Raw genomic sequence first — 17,668 nt, forward strand, 5'->3', positions numbered from 1 at the left:
CAATGATATTTGGGGAACGGTTTGTGACGATGATTGGGATATCAAAGATGCGAATGTCGTTTGCCGACAAGTTGGATGCCCGTTGGCCAACGCTGCACAAGAGGGTGGCAGTTTTGTGGCAGGCAGTGGGAAGATCTGGATGGACCAGGTTGCCTGCAATGGTTCCGAAATGTTCTTGTCGGCCTGTTCCTTCTCAGGATGGGAGGTTCACGATTGCACGCACGCCGAAGATGTTGGCGTTACCTGTGATGGAGGTATGGAGCTAATAGTCATGGCGCCATAGAGGTGCATAACAATGGAGCCATGGAGTCATAGTCGTAGAATAGTTAGAGAGCCACAGCGCCGTAGCAACACCGTTGTAAAGTCATAAGGTTCATAGTCACAGATCTATAGAGATAGAGACGTATAGCCATAGTCACAGAGACTTAGTGTCAAAGAGTCATAGAGACTTTGAGTCAAAGAGACATAGAGACATAGGGACATAGAGACATAGAGCCATGGAGCAATAGATACATAGTAATAACCATAGTCATAGACAGAGAGACACAAAGTCATGCTCATACAGCCATAGCCATAGTCATAATCATAGAGTTACAGAATTATATTCAGAGAGACATAGAGACACAGAGACACAGAGACATAGAGACATAGAGACATAGAGACACAGAGAAACAGAGGCACAAAGACACAGAGACACAGAGACACAGAGAAACAGAGACACAGAGACACAGAGGCACAGAGGCACAGAGACACAGAGGCACAGAGACAGAGACATAGAGTCATAGTCATAGAGACGTTGAGACACAGAGACACAGATACATAGAGACATATAGACATAGAGACACAGAGACACAGAGACATAGAGACATATAGACATAGAGACACAGAGAAACAGAGACACAGAGACACAGAGGCACAGAGACATAGAGATAGAGAGACACAGATACATAGAGACAGAGACATAGAGTCATAGTCATAGAGACGTTGAGACACAGAGACCAGAGACATAGAGACACAGATACATAGAGACACAGATACACAGATTCATAGAAACAGAGTTATAATCAGAGTGATAGAGACACAGAGACAAAGAGATACGGGACAACGTCACATTCACTGTCACAGAGTCAAAAAGTCACAGTCAGAGAGTCACAGAGACATAGAGACACAGAGTCAAAGGGTCACAGAACCACAGTCACAGTCACAATCACAGATACACAGAGACACAGAGACAGAGCCACAGTCACAGTCACAGAGCCACAGTCACAGAGACAGAGCCACAGTCACAACCACATTCACTGAATCAGTCACAGAGCCACAGTCACGGAGCCACAGTCACAGAGCCACAGTCACAGAGCCACAGTCACAGAGCCACAGTCACAGAGCCACAGTCACAGTCACAGAGCCACAGTCACAGAGTCACAGTCACAGAGTCACAGATACACCGTCACAGATACACATTCACAGAGTTACATTCACAGAATCATTCATAATCAGCCATAGAGTCAGTCATAGTCATGGTCTCAGACCCATAGTCACAGGTACACATAGAATCACATTCACAGTGTCACAGAGTCACAGTCACTGAATCACAGTCACAGAGCCATTGTCACAGAGCCACAGTCACAGAGCCACAGTCACAGAGCCACAGTCACAGAGCCACAGTCACAGAGCCACAGTCACAGAGCCACAGTCACAGAGCCACAGTCACAGAGCCACATTCACAGAGCCACAGTCACAAAGCAAAAATCATAAGTTCCAAGTCATATATCATATTCATAGCCGTACTGTCATGTATTCCTTGGATCACGAACACCAGTTCTCATAGCATAATTAAGCGATTTGGCCCATCATGGCTGTACTATAATTATATTTCAACCACATTCCCCTGCCATCGCCTCATAACCACTGACACCCTTACTAATCAAATATCTGTCAAACGCTGCCTTAAATATATCCATTTTCTTGACATCCACAGCCTTCTGTGGCAATGAATTCCACAGATTCACCTCTCTCCGACAAAATACATTCCTTCTTATCTCCTTTCTTAAGATACATCATTTTATTCTGAGTCTATGACTTCTGGTCATAGACTCTCCCACCGGTGAAAACATCCTCTCCACATTCGCTCTATCCAGGCCTTTCACTATTCGGTAAATTTCAATGAGGTAACCACTCATCCTTCTAAACTCCAGCTAATACAGGTCTAGTGCTTTCAAATGTCCAACATATTTTAATCCACTTAACCATTTCCTGGGATCCCTGAAAGCCTTACAAATCAAGAATCTATCAATCTCCGTTTTAAAACTATACACAAACAGTCAACTGTGGTAAGGAATTCTACAGATTCATACCTTTCTGAACAAAGGAATTGCCCCTCATCTTTTTTTTTAAGGAACGTACTTTTATTCTGTAAAATTGGTAAAACTACACTCAAACTAAAAGCAATCCTCAAGGAGTAATCCATACATTTAATTCCAGATGTGGCCGTGAGATTGGTGGACGGAAGTAAATGCTCTGGAAGAGTGGAAATCCTCCACAATGATATTTGGGGAACGGTTTGTGACGATGATTGGGATATCAAAGATGCGAATGTCGTTTGCCGACAAGTTGGATGCCCGTCGGCCAACACTGCACCAGTGGGTGGCAGTTTTGTGGCAGGCAGTGGGAAGATCTGGATGGACCAGGTTGCCTGCAATGGTTCCGAAATGTTCTTGTCTGCCTGTTCCTTCTCCGGATGGGAGGTTCACGATTGCACGCACGCCGAAGATGTTGGCGTTACCTGTGATGGAGGTATGGAGCTAATAGTCATGGCGCCATAGAGGCGCATAACAATGGAGCCATGGAGTCTTAGTCGTAGAGTAATTGTGCAAGAATAGTTAGAGAGCCACAGCGCCGTAGCAACACCGTCGTAAAGTCATAACGTTCATAGTCACAGATCTATGGAGATAGAGACGTATAGCCATAGTCACAGAGACTTAGTGTCAAAGAGACATATAGACTTTGAGTCAAAGAGACATAGGGACATAGGGACATAGAGGCATAAAGCCATGGAGCAGTAGAGACATAGTAATAACCATAGTCATAGACAGAGAGACACAAAGTCATGGTCATACAGCCATAGCCATAGTCATAATCATAAAGTTACATAATTATATTCAGAGAGACATAGAGACACAGAGACACAGATACATAGAGACATATAGACAAATAGACATAGAGACACAGAGAAACAGAGCCGCAGTCAGAGAGCCACAGTCAGAGAGCCACAGTCAGAGAGCCACAGTCAAAGAGCCACAGTCACAGAGCTACAGTCACAGAGCCCCAGTCACGGAGCCACAGTCACAGAGCCACAGTCACACAGCCACAGTCACAGAGCCACAGACACAGAGCCACAGAGCCACAGTACCTGCCTTCTCTCCATATCCCCTGATCCCCTTAGCCCAAGGGCCACATCTAGACACAAATATAGCCAATAGACTGGCCTCAACTACAGATCTGTAGCAGACAGAGTTCCAGAGATCACTCTCTGAAAAGTAGAGACACAGAGACAAAGAGATACGGGACAACGTCACATTCACTGTCACCGTGTCAAAGAATCACAGTCAAAGAGTCACAGAGACATAGAGACACAGAGTCAAAGGGTCACAGAACCACAGTCACAGTCACAATCACAGATACACAGAGACACAGAGACAGAGCCACAGTCACAGTCACAGAGCCACAGTCCCAGATACACCGTCACAGATACACATTCACAGAGCTACATTCACAGAATCATACACAATCAGCCATAGAGTCAGTCATAGCCATGGTCTCAGACCCATGGTCACAGGTACACAGAGAAACACATTCACAGCGTCACAGCCACACAGTCACTGAATCAGTCACAGAGCCATATGTCACAATAATGCCCTTCACAGAGCCACAGTCACAGTATTAAACTGTACACAGACTCCAGGTCACAGGAGCTCACAGTCACAGAGCCACACAGTCACCACAGTCACAGAGCCACAGTCACAGAGCCACAGTCACAGAGCCACAGTCAGCCACAGTCACAGAACCACAGTCACAGATACACAGTCACAGAGGCACAGTCACAGAGCCACAGTCACAGCGCCACAGTCACAGACCCACATTCACAGAGCCACAGACACAGAGCCACAGTCACAGAGAGCCACAGTCACAGAGCCACATTCACAGAGCCACAGTCACAGAGCCACAGTCACAGAGTCACATAAGAGCCACAGTCACAAAGTTAATCATATGTTCCAAGTCATAGTATCATATTCATAGCCGTACAGTCATGTATTCCTTGGATCACGAACATCAGTTCTCATAGCATAATTAAGCGATTTGGCCCATCATTGCTGTACTATAATTATATTTCAACCCCATTCCCCTGCCATCGCCTCATAACCTCTGACACCCTTACTGATCAAATATCTGTCAAACGCTGCCTTAAATATATCCATTTTCTTGACATCCACAGCCTTCTGTGGCAATGAATTCCACAGATTCACCTCTCTCTGACAAAATACATTCCTTCTCATCTCCTTTCTTAAGATACATCTTTTTATTCTGAGTCTATGGATTCTGGTCATAGACTCTCCCACCGGTGAAAACATCCTCTCCACATTCGCTCTATCCAGGCCTTTCACTATTCGGTAAGTTTCAATGAGGTACCCACTCATCCTTCTAAACTCCAGCTAATACAGGTCTAATGCTTTCAAATGTTCAACATATTTTAACCCACTTAACCATTTCCTGGGATCCCTGAAACCCTTACAAATCAAGAATCTATCAATCTCCGCTTTAAAACTATACACTGAACTGGCCTCCACAGTCAACTGTGGTAAGGAATTCTACAGATTCATACCTTTCTGAACAAAGGAATTCCCCCTCGTCTCCTTTTTTTTTTAAAGGAACGTACTTTTATTCTGTAAAATTGGTAAAACTACACTCAAACTAAAAGCAATCCTCAAGGAGTTATCCATACATTTAATTCCAGGTGTGGACGTGAGATTGGTGGACGGAAGTAAATGCTCTGGAAGAGTGGAAATCCTCCACAATGATATTTGGGGAACGGTTTGTGACGATGATTGGGATATCAAAGATGCGAATGTCGTTTGCCGACAAGTTGGATGCCCGTCGGCCAACACTGCACAAGTGGGTGGCAGTTTTGTGGCAGGCAGTGGGAAGATCTGGATGGACCAGGTTGCCTGCAATGGTTCCGAAATGTTCTTGTCGGCCTGTTCCTTCTCAGGATGGGAGGTTCACGATTGCACGCACGCCGAAGATGTTGGCGTTACCTGTGATGGAGGTATGGAGCTAATAGTCATGGCGCCATAGAGGCGCATAACAATGGAGCCATGGAGTCATAGTCGTAGAGTAATTGTGCAAGAATAGTTAGAGAGCCACAGCGCCGTAGCAACACCGTCGTAAAGTCATAACGTTCATAGTCACAGATCTATGGAGATAGAGACGTATAGCCATAGTCACAGAGACTTAGTGTCAAAGAGTCATAGAGACTTTGAGTCAAAGAGACATAGGGACATAGAGGCATAGAGGCATAGAGGCATGGAGCAATAGATACATAGTAATAACCATAGTCATAGACAGAGAGACACAAAGTCATGGTCATACAGCCATAGCCATAGTCATAATCATAGAGTTACAGAATTATATTCAGAGAGACATAGAGACACAGAGACACAGATACATAGAGACATATAGACATATAGACATAGAGACACAGAGAAACAGAGACACAGAGACACAGAGACACAGAGGCACAGAGACACAGAGACACAGAGAGAGACACAGATACATAGAGACAGAGACATAGAGTCATAGTCATAGAGACAGATACATAGAGACATATAGACATAGAGACACAGAGACACAGATACATAGAGACATATAGACATAGAGACACAGAGACACAGATACATAGAGACATATAGATACATGATATATCAGAGACACAGAGACAACAGATCATAGATCGCATATAGACATCTGAGACACAGAGACACAGAAATATGTCATACGCTGACATAAATAGACATAGAGACATCCAGAGACATTCTGAGACACAGAGACACAGATTCACCTCACAGAGACAAAATACATTCCTTCTTATCTCACAGATTCATAGATACAGAGTTATTCTGAGTCATAGTGACTAGAGACATAGACACAGAGACCGGTGAGAACATACTCTCCACATTCGCATTCCAGACCTTTCACTAATCGGTAAAACAGAGTTCAATGAGGTGAAGAGTCACAGAGACATAGAGAAACACCACGTCTACATACAGGTCACAGTGCTCAAAAAACCAAGTCATAGATCACAGAGACACTTACACGAGACACAGGGTCACAGAACCACAGTCATAATCACAGATACACAGAGACACAGAGACAGATAACAGTCACAGCGTCATGGCGACACAGAGATACAGGGACATAGAGATATAGAAATATAGAGATATACTCATAATCATAGACTCAAGTAGTCACAGCGACATAGGGGCACGGAGACATGGAGACATCGAGACATAGGGATAGTCATAGTAATAGAGTGGTAGAGAAATAGAGATAATGAGTCATACATTCATAGAGACAGCCATAGAGCTATAGTCATAGTCAAAGGCATAGAGACATAGTCATAGTTAGAGAGTCTTGTTGCCGTGGAAGCACAGTCATAGAGTCATAATGGTCATCTTCATAGAGCTATGGAAATTGTGCCGTATAGCCATATCGCCATAGACATTGAGCCTTAGTGTTAGAGAGTCATAGTGTTTGAGTCATAGAGGCATTGAGCCACAGAGGCATAGTCATAGGTTACCCGGACGTGGGGTCGACGGACAAGAATCCAAAGCAAAGAAGTGGAAGTCAAATAACCGAATGGAAACGAAACCGAAACGCCAAATAGCCGAATGGAAACGAAGGGTGAGACGGCTAAATGCAAACTAACCGAAAGGCCGGGACGCCTAAAAGCCAACTAACGAAAAGGCTGCGTCGCCTAAAAGCAAACTGACCGAATGGCTACATTGACGAAACACCAACTAATCCGAAAGACGGCGTCGCCTACAAGCCAACGGAACGAATGCCGCTCAACAGAAAAGTGAAATAACGGGCATGACGTTAACGGTGGGCGGGATCTGTCTGCAATTGGTCCAGAATCCTGCGTCTCTCAGATTCAGATTCATAGTAATTGTCATTGTCATAGACAGAGATACACACAACGTTATGGTCATACAGCCATCTCCATTGAATCATAGACATACATAATTATATTCAGAGAGAGACATAGAGACACAGATACACAGATACATAGAGACATATAGACATATAGACATAGAGACACAGTTTAGTCAGAGACACAGAGACCGAGAGACCAGAAGGGACTGTTCCTCGACCTAGACTGTCACAGGGCAACGGAGAGACCTGTAGCGCCTCCCGGATGGTAGGAGGGTAAACAGTCCATGGCGTAGTCATAGGGATGAGAGCAGTCCATAGATGCTGAGAGACCTCCGCAGACAGCAGATACTTACAGATCAATTCATAGAGACCCGGATACGTTGAGACAGATTTTCACCAGAGTCTGCAGAGCCATAGAGACACACACAGAGCAGAGCCATACCATACTGTGATGCAGTTGGTACATGCTCTCGATGGTGCAGCGGTAGAGACACCAGATCTGAGGAGACACATGGTCATAGAAACAGTCTCCTCAGGAAGAAGAGACGCTGAGAGACTTCTTGATCAGAGAGACAGGTATTACGGGACAAAGAGACATCATCACCGATGTCAACTCCCACAGTCACTGAGAGTCACAGACACGTTCCACCACAGAGACACAGAGTCAATGGGGGTCACAGCGTGCCATAGTCTGGACTTCCTCCTACAATGAGCTCCTTGGTCTTCTTGGAGTTACAGGGCCAGGTTGTTGTCAGCGCACCATGCTGCTATAGACTGAGACCTCCTCCCTGTAGGCCAGCTCATCGTTGTTGCTGATGAGGCCAATCACCGTAGTATCATCTGCATATAGAGATATGGTGTTAGTACCATGTACTCGTGTGCAGTCACAGGTGACATAGGGAGTACGGAGACATGCTCAGACATCGAGACCTATGGATAGTCATAGTAATAGAGGGTGAGAAATAGAGATAATGAGTCATACATTCATAGAGACAGCCATAGAGCTATAGGCATCGTCAAAGGCATAGAGACATAGTCATAGTAAGAGAGTCTTGTTGCCGTGGAAGCACAGTCATAGAGTCATAATGGTCATCTTCATAGAGCTATGGAAATTGTGCCGTATAGCCATATCGCCATAGACATTGAGCCTTAGGGTTAGAGAGTCATAGTGTTTGAGTCATAGAGGCATTGAGCCCCAGAGGCATAATCATAGGGTACCCGGACGTGGGGTCGACGGACAAGAGTCCAAAGCAAAGAAGTGGAAGTCAAATAACCGAATGGAAACGAAACCGAAACGCCAAATAGCCGAATGGAAACGAAGGGTGAGACGGCTAAATGCAAACTAACCGAAAGGCCGGGACGCCTAAAAGCCAACTAACGAAAAGTCTGCGTCGCCTAAAAGCAAACTGACGGAATGGCTACATTGACGAAGCACCAACTAATCCGAAAGACGGCGTCGCCTACAAGCCGACGGAACGAATGCCGCTCAACAGAAAAGTGAACTAAGGGGCATGACGTTAACGGTGGGCGGGATCTGTCTGTAATTGGTCCAGAATCTCGCGTTTCTCTCTTCTCTCTTTCCTCATCTCTTTCCGCCTCCTCTCTCCCCTCTCCCTCTCCCCTTATCTTTCTCTCCCCCCTATCTCTCTCTACTTTTTTATCTCCCCTTTTCTCTCCCTGCCCCCTCTCTCTCCCTTCGCTCGCTCGATTCGCTCCCTCCCTTCCATTATCTCTGCCCTTCTCTCTTCCCCCTCTAATTTCCCTTCTCTCTCTTCCTATCTCCCCCTCCTCTCCCCCTCTATCAATTATCTCTCTCCTTCTCTGTATCTTCCCTCTTCTCCCTCTCACCCGTCTCCCCCCTCTCTCCACTCCCCCCTCTCTCTCCCTTCACTCCATCCCTTATATTTCTCTCCCCTTCTCTCTTTCTCTCCGCTGTCCTCTCTCTCCCTTCTCTCTCTCACTTCTCTCTCCCCCCTCCCCTCTCTCACCCACTTATGTAGAGCGGCTATGGAAGTTGGGAAACTGGCACTAACAGCAAAGATAGACACAACATGCTGAAATGACTCAGTGGGACAGGCAGCATCGCTGGAGAGAAGGAATGAGTGGCGTTTCTGGTCGAAACTCTTCTGAACCAGGCTTCAGTTCTGAAGAATAGTCTGGACACGAAATATCACCCATTCATACGATCCAGTGATGCTGCGTGTGCCGCTGAGTTACTCTTTTGTTAAAACAGTTTACAGATGCTGGTGTATTGAGCGTGGAAGCTTGTGTGGTGTGCGTTCCGCATTTACTATGCCCCGGGCCGTCTGTACCCCCCCCCCCCCGCCGATCCCCGGACCCTGACACCCACACCGGGTGATTCACCCCCTCCCCGGCCGCGGGGACAGACAGGGCATAAATCGCATTTTAAACATAGAGGGGGCGCACACACATTCACACGAATGACAAGGGTGCATGACAACGAACCATTTTTATCTCCGAACACTCCCCCCCCCCCCCCCCCCCCCCACCTTGACAACAATAAGCACATTTTATCATTACCATCGGGTTGCTTGCGGAACGCACACAAGCTCCCACGCACAAAATACCAGATACATTGTTTTAACCGAACATGGACAAAGAAAACTGGAGTAACACATTGGGACATGCAGCATAACTGAAGAAAATGGGTGACGTTTCGTGTCAAGACCATTCTTCAGACCTGAAGACTTCCGCATAAGTGGGGTAGAGAGAGGAGAGGGAGAGTGGGGGGAGAAATGGGGAAATAAAGAGAGAAGGGGAGAGAAAGAGAGAGGGGAGAAGGGGGAGAGAGAGGGTGTAGCGAGAGTGGGGAGGGGAGAGAAAGGGGAGAGAGAAGGGGGGGTGGGAGAGAGAGAGGGGGTAGAGTGAGAATGGGGAAGAGAAAAGAGGGGAGAGAGAGAAGAGGGTCGACAAAAAAGAGGGGAGAGAGGAAATGGAGAGAGAGGACGTGGTGAGAGAGCAGGAGAGAGAGAGAGGGGAGAGAAGGGAGAAAGACGGGGAGAGATAGGGGAGGGGAGAGAGAGAAGGGGAGAGAGAGAAGGGAGAGAGAGGGAAGAAGAGAGAGATAAGGGGAGACGGGAGAGTGGGTAACATTTTACCACACACGCCATAGGTGACTGGGCAATCTGAACCCAAGCACCATGTTGTAAGCGGCCGAAGTTGTGCATCCCTCTGGACAGCCCCACTCTCCCACAGCCACCAGCCGCGGGCTGTGGGTCGGGTGAAGCGGAGGTGTGGGACAACGTTCATCCCTCCACAGTGATGTGTTAGACGCGGGGGTCTGGACCAATCGCTGACAAGTCCCGGCCCCAGGCAACGTCATGCCCGTTGTTTGACTTTTCTGTTGAGCGGCGTTCGTTCCGTTGGCTTGTAGGTGACGCCGTCTTTCGGATTAGTCGGTGTTTCGTCAAAGCAGCCAATCGATGACTTTGCTTTTAGGTGATGCAGCCTTTCACTTAGTGTGCATTTAAACATCCCAACCTTTTGCTTAGTTGGCGTTTCGGCTTCGTTTCCATTCGGAAATATTGGCCTTTCGGCTTCGTTTCCATTCATGTATTTGCCATCCACTTATTTGCTTCGGCTTCACGTCCGTCGGCGACACGTCTGCACACGGAGTCGTGGAGTCATAGACATAGAGTCATAGTCGTAGAGCCATCGTCATATAGTCATGGAGTGATAGAGTCATGCAGTTAAAGTCATGGAGTCATGGAGTCATGTAGGCATAGTCATAGACTCAGTCATGGAGTCATAGTCACAGAGTCATAGTCATAGTCATAGAGTGATACAGACATAGAGACACAAAACATAAAGTCATAGACAAGACTCAAGAAGTCAAGTCAAGAGAGTTTTATTCCCCTTTGACTCAGATAGGACAATGACATTTTTGTTTGCTGCAGTACAACAGAATGTGTAAACATAATACAGAACAGGAGATAAATGTTCAGTGTGTCTACATGCCATAGACCACATATATACACAATAATTAAACTGATAAATTGCAATAGGCTGTTATTGGTCAGAGTTGATTTGATGTTGTGTTTAATAGCCTGATGGCTGAGGGGAGGTTTCTGTTCCTGAACCTGGATGTTCCAGATTTCAAGCTCCTGTACGTTCTTCCCGATGGCCAACGGAGAAGCGAGTGTGTGACCAGGATGGTGTGGGTCTTTAATGATGTTGGCAGCCTTTTTGAGGCAGCGACAGCGATAGATTCCTTCGATGGTGGGGAGGTCAGAGCCGATGTTGGACTGGGCAGTGGTCACAACGTTTTGCTCTCTTTTCCGCTCCTGGACGTTCAAGTTGCCGAACCAAGTCACGAAGCAACCAGTCAGGATGCTCTCTACTGTGCACACGTAGAAGTTCGAGACAGTCCTCTTTCACATACCGACTCTCCATAACCTTCTCAGGAAGTAGAGGCGCCTTATTTATAATCGCATCATTGTGCTAGGCCGAGCAAAGATCTTCGGAAAAATGCACTACCAGAAATTTGAAGTTCTCTCAACCGTTGAAATAAAAGGGATTACGGGTCCCTATCCTACCCCTTCCAAAGTCCACAAACATTTCCTTGGTTTTGCTGGTGTTGAAATCCAGGTTGTTGTGCTGGCACCATTTGTTCAATCACTTCAATTCTATACTCTGACTCATCACCATCAGTGATTCGTCCCACAACAGTGGTGTCGTCAGCGAACTTGACGATGGAGTTCGCACTATGTCCGGCTACGCAGAAATGAGTACAGAGTGAGTACAGCAGGGGGATAAACACGCAGCCTTGAGGTGCTCCCGTGCAGATTGTTATCGTGGCTGACACGTTTCCACCAGTACGGACAAACTGTGATCTGTGGATGATGAAGTCGAGGATCTAATTGCAGAGGGATGCGCAGTGACCCAGATGTGAGAGCATGGTACCCAGATTGGAGGGGATTGAATCAAATGCCGAGTTGTAGTCAATGAATAACAGCCGGCCATGTATTGTTGTCCAAGTGGCCCACAGCGGCGTGGAGATTCAGTGAGATCACAACCACCGTTGCCCTGTTGTAGAGGTAAGGAAACTGCAGTGGGTCGAGGGTCTTGTCGAGGTAGTAGTTGATATGCGTATTAGTCAACCTCTCGAGCACTTCCTCACCACAGACGTTAGTGCCACTGGTCGATAGCCATTCAGGCACGTCACCTTGTTCTTCTTGACACCGGTATTATTGATGCCCTATTAAAGCAGGTGGGAACCTCAGACCTCTGAATTGAGAGGTTGAAAATGTCCGTTAAGAACTCCAGCCAGTTGGTCCGCACATGTTTTCAGAACACGACCGGGTATACCATCAGGTCCAGGTGCTTTTCGGGGGTTCAGACTCTTGAAGGATATTCTAACGTCGGCCTCTGTGACTGTGACTGAAATACCATCACAGCGAATGGGGGCTTGGCCAAGCACATCAGTGTTCGCCCTATCAAAGCGTGTGCGAAACGCATTATGCCTGTCAGGGAGTGATGCGCTGCTGACATTTGAGCTGCCTCCTGATTACGTCTTGTAGAAGCTGATGGCATTCAAGCCCCGCCACAGCTGCCGCACATCTGTCTCATCCTCAAGCTTGGAGCAGAAATCCCTCTTGGCCTTGATGATGGCCTTACAAAGGTCGCATCTGGACTTCTTGTAGACTTCTGTATCATCAGACCTGAATGCCCGGGATCTCGTCTTCAGAAGAATGCGAATCTTATCGCTCATCCAAGGCTTCTGGTTAGGAAACACTCGGGAAGTTTTTGTTAGGAAGGAGGCCTCCTCTCATTTCTTTATGAATTATGTAAACACTGTGGTGCATTCATTCAGGTCGGTTGCCGAGTCTCTGAACATTGCCCATTCTACAGACTCCAAGCTGTCCTGGAGTTGTTCCTCTGACCGCCCCCTCCCCTTCCACCACAGCACGTCCCCCCCCGCCCCACCACCACCACCGCCGACCAGCTCTGTACAGTCCTCACCTCTGGGGTGCTCTTTTCAATTGCTCCCTGTAGGCTGGAAGAAGAAGTCGGATTTTCGGTGGTGGTCAGAATGGGAAGGCTGCGGTTTATAACGTGTCATCGTTCCTCTCTCCCTTATATCTCTCTCCTTTCTCTCTCTTCCCCCTCTCTCTCTCTCTCCCCATTCTCTATATCTCCTCATTCTCGCTCTCCCCATTATCTCTTAATCTCCTCTATCTCTCTCTCTCTCTATTTCATTTCTCTCACCCTTCTCTCTCTCTCTCTCTCTTCCGCTTCTCTCTCGCCCTTCTCTCTCTCGCTCCCTTCTCGCCTCCACTTCTCTCACACCCTCTCTATTCCTCTTATCTTTCACTCTCCTCTCTCGCGCCCTTATCTCTCTCCCTTCTCTCTCCCCTTCCCTTCCTCTCTCAACCTTCTCTCACTTTATGTCCCTTCTCTCTCTCTCCTCTCATTCTCCCTCTCTCTCTCTCTCTCTCTCTCTCCCTTCTCTCTCTCCCTCTCTCTCTCTCTCTCTCTCTCTCTCTCTCTCTTTCTCTCTTTCCCCTCTCTCCCCATTCTCTCTCTATTCTCTCTCTCTATCAGTTCTCAATCTCTTCTTGTTTCTCTCCTCTCCTCCCTCTCCTCTCTCCCCACTCTCTCACTCCCCATTCTCTATATCTCCCCATTCTCTCTCCCCTATTCACACTGTCTCCATTATCTCTCTCCTCTCCTCTCTCTGTCTCCCTTCTCTCTCGCTCCCTTATCGCGCCCCCTTCTCTCTCTCTCTCTCTCTCTCTTTCTCTCTCTCTCTCTCTCTCTCTCTCTCTCCCTCTCTCTCTCTCTCCATCTCTCTCTGTCTCTCTCTCTCTCTCTCTCTCTCTCTCTCTCTCTCTCTCTTCTCTCTCTCTCTCTCTCTCTCTCTCTCTCTTCTTTCTCTCTCTCTCTCTCTCTCTCTCCCTCTCTCTGCTTCTCCATTCTCTCTCTCCCTCCTCGTTCTCTCTCTCTCCCAATTCTCTCTCTGTCTCCATCTCTCTCTCCCCATTATCTATCTCCACATTCTATCTCTCTCCCCATTCTCTCTCCCATTAGCTCTCTCCACGTTCTCTCCTTCTCGCTCTCCTTTCCTTTCTCTCTCTCTCACCTCTCTCTCTCCCTTCTCTCTCTTCCCACTGCTCTCTCTCTCCCTTCTCTCTCTCTCCCTTCTCACTTTCTCTCCCTTTAAAAAACTTTATTGTCATGATAAAAAATGCATTGTTATATTGCCAGTATAAAACATGAGATACCTATGTAAAACGCATTAGTATAAAAACAAGTATACAGGGCATGGATATATATGTCCTTGTACATAAACTCGCAATAGGCATATAGCCCTTTATTGAATGCTACAAAAGTCCGCGAGCATTGCCACTTTCAAATGAACTTGACTTGACTTGACTTGACTTGACTTCTTGCAGCTGTAAGCAGTACAACAGATTAGCAAGTTTAGCAGTTTAATTTGTTTTTGTGTCAGTTAATGTCAATTAGTGTGCGCGTACATATGTGCATGTTGGTAATTCACCGTGTCTCAGGTTATGGCATGCTGTTACGTATTGTGCCGTATTTCCTTCGCCAGGATAATTCTCAGTTTTTATGAATCATCTAGTTCTTTAAAATGAGGGGTTGCCAGCCTGAGCTTGTCAAATAATGTTTTCCTTGTTTTGTCATCTTCTTTGCATTTTAGTAGGAAGTGCACCTCTGTTTCAACCTCATCTGTCAAAAAGTGGCCGCATACTCTCTAACTGGTGATTGGGGGATCAGTATTGATCTGTGGCCAGTCAGGGTTTTAACTGGATAGGGTTTAACTGAACAGGGGTAGTTAGTCTCAGTACCAACTCTTTCAGGGAACTTTTTTCCTCTCTCCCCTCTTTGTCTTTCCCTCTCTCCCTCCTTCTCTTTTTAAACTCCCCTGTCCCTTCTCTGTATCTGGGGGGCTCCTCTCCGATTTCTCTCTCTGTTTCTCGTCTCCTTCTCCTCTCTCCCTCTCTCCTCTCCTCCCTCTCCTCTCCTCCCCTGTTCTATTCTTCTCCTTCTCCTCTCCTCTCCCCTCTTTCCTCCCCTCTCTCCTCTCTTTTACTCTGGTCTTCTCTCTTATTCTCTCCTCTTCTCTCTCCTCTCCCTCTCCTTCCTCCCCTCCTCTCCCTTCTCTCGCCTTCTTTCTCTCTCTCTCCACCCCCCTCCTCTCTGTTCCTCCTCTTCTTCCCTTTCTCTCTTTCCTCTCCTCTCTCCCCACTCCTCCCCTCCCCTCTTCTTCTTTCTCTTCCTCCCTCTTCCCTCCTCTTCTCCCTCTCTTCTCTCTCTTCCCCTTTCCTCTCCTCCCCTCCTCTCTCTTGCCTCCTCCTTCTCTTCCTCTCAGAGTCCCTCGATCCTCCTTCCTCCCTCTTCCTCTCCCCTCCCCCTCTCCTTCCCCTCCTTCCCCTCCTCTTCCCCCCCCTCTCTTTTCTCTCTCTCCTTCCTTCCCTCTCTCTCTCTTTTCTCTCCTTCCCTCTCTCCTCCTTTCCTTTCTCTCTCTCCTTCCCTCCTCTCCCTCTCTCTCTCTCTCTTCCTCTCTCTCTCTCTCCCCCTCTCTCCTCCTCTCTCTCTCTCGTCCCTCTCCTCTCTCCCCCTCTCCTTCTCTCCCCTCTCCTCCGAGTTCTCTCTTTCTCTCTCTCCTTCTCTCCCCTCCCCTCCCCCTCTCTCCTCCCCCCTCTCCTCCGCCCCGTCCTCTCCTCTCCCCTATCCTCCCCTCCTCTCCCTCCCCTCTCTCTCCCTCCCCCCCCCCTCCCCTCTCGCTCCCTTTCTCCTCTCCTCTCCCCCCCTCTCCTCTTCCTCTCCTCTCCTTTCTCTTCTCCCTCCTCCCTCTCTCCCTCCTCTCTCCCTCTCCTCTCCTTCCCCCTCTCCTTCCTTTTCCTTTCCTCTCCTCTCCCTCCTCTCCCTCTCTCCCTCTCTCCTTTTCCCTTCCTTCCCTCCCTCTCCCCTCCTTCCCCCTCTCCCCTCCTTTTCTCCCCCTCTCTTCTCATCTCTCCTCTTTCTTTTCACCCTCTCTCTCCTCTCTCTCTCCTCCCCTCTCCTCCTCCTCTCCCCTCCCTCTCTTCCCTCCCCCCCTCCCTCTCCTTCTCCTTCTTCTCCTCTCCTCTCTCCCTCTCTCCTCTCTCTCTCATCCTTCCTCCACCTCCTCTCTCTCTCTCTCCCCCCCCTCCATTCTCTCTCCTTTTCCTCTCTCTCTTCACTCCTTCCTCTTTTCTCTTTCTCCTCTCCTCTCTCTTCCTTCCTCCTCTTCCCTCTTCTCCCTCTCCCTCTCTTCCACTCCTCCCCTCTCCTCTCCCCTCGCTCCTCCTCTCCTCTTCTCTCCTCTCCCTTCCTCTCTCCCTCCTCTCCCCTTCCCTTCTCTCTCTTCTCTCTCTCTCTCTTCCCTCTTCCTCTCTCCCCTCTCCTCCTTCTTTCTCCCTCTCTTCTCCTTCCCTCCCTCTCCTTCCCTTCTCTCCCCCCCCCTCTCTCCTTCCTTCTTTCTCTTCCCCCTCTCTCTCCTTTTCTCTTTCCTCTCTCCCCTCTTTCTCTCTCCTCCTCTCTATTCTCGCTCCTCCTTCCCTCCTCTCTTTTCCCTTTATTCCATCTCTTGTCCTCCTCTCTTCTCTTCTCCCTCTTCTTCTCTCCTCTCTCCTTCTCCTCTCCTCCCCTTCTCTCCTTCCTCCTCTCCTCTCCTTCACTACTCTCCCCTCTTCTCTCCTCCCCTTCTCCCCTCTCCCTTCTCCCTTCCCCTCTCTCCCTTTCTCCCTTCTCTTCCCCTTCCCCTTTCTCCCACTTCCTCTCTTCTCTCCTCTCCCTCCTCTCCTACTCTCTCTTCTTCTCTTCTCTTTCTCTCTCTTCTCCTCCCTCCTCCCTCCCCTTTCTCTTTCTCTTCTTCTCTCCTCTCCTCTCCTCTCCTCCTCTCTTCCTCCCCCTCCTCCCCTTCCTCTCTCTCCTCTCCTCCTCTTCCTTCTTTCTTCCTCCCTCCTCTCCCCTCCCCTCTCCTCTCTCTCTTTCCTCCTCACTCCCCCTCCCCTCCTCTCCCCCCCTCCCTCTCTCTCTCCGTCCCTCCTCCTCCCCTCCTCCCCTCTCTCTCTTTCCCTCCCTTCTCTCTTCCCCTCCTCCTCCCTTTCTCTCCTCTCTCTCTCTCCTCCTTCTTCCCTCTCTCCTCCTGGCTCTCCTCTCCTTTTTCCTTCTCCCTTCCCTCACTCTCTCCTCACTTCCCTTTTAATCCCCTCGCTCTCTCCCCCTCTCCCTCTCCTCTCTCCTCTTTCTCTTCTTTCTCCCTCCTCCTCTTCTCTCCTCTCTCCTCTCTTCTCCTCCTTTCCCTCCCTCTCTCTCTTCTCTCCTCTCCCCCCCTCCCCTCCCTACCCTCCCCCCTCTCTCCTCCTCTCTCTCCCCTCTCTCCCACTAACTCTCTCCCTCCTCTCTCCTCTCCCTCTCTCCTTTCTCCACCTCTCCTTTTCTCCCTCTCTCC

General features: G+C 48.3%; 1 protein-coding gene across 1 annotated transcript in view; it reads left to right on the forward strand.

Moving 5' to 3' along the window:
* Positions 1 to 4: 4 nt before the first annotated feature.
* The window catches only part of LOC129693579 (deleted in malignant brain tumors 1 protein-like), a gene marked incomplete at its 5' end in the record, with an annotated part of 39,743 nt that continues 22,079 nt past the window's right edge, over positions 5 to 17,668 (forward strand). Inside the window, 3 exons of the mRNA XM_055630378.1 lie at positions 5 to 254; positions 2,482 to 2,793; positions 5,012 to 5,323. Of these exons, the coding sequence (XP_055486353.1) occupies positions 5 to 254; positions 2,482 to 2,793; positions 5,012 to 5,323 (874 nt within the window). The remainder of the gene's footprint in view (positions 255 to 2,481; positions 2,794 to 5,011; positions 5,324 to 17,668) is intronic.

The sequence above is a fragment of the Leucoraja erinacea genome, unplaced genomic scaffold (genome assembly GCF_028641065.1).
Source record: "Leucoraja erinacea ecotype New England unplaced genomic scaffold, Leri_hhj_1 Leri_353S, whole genome shotgun sequence".
NCBI lineage: Eukaryota > Metazoa > Chordata > Chondrichthyes > Rajiformes > Rajidae > Leucoraja > Leucoraja erinaceus.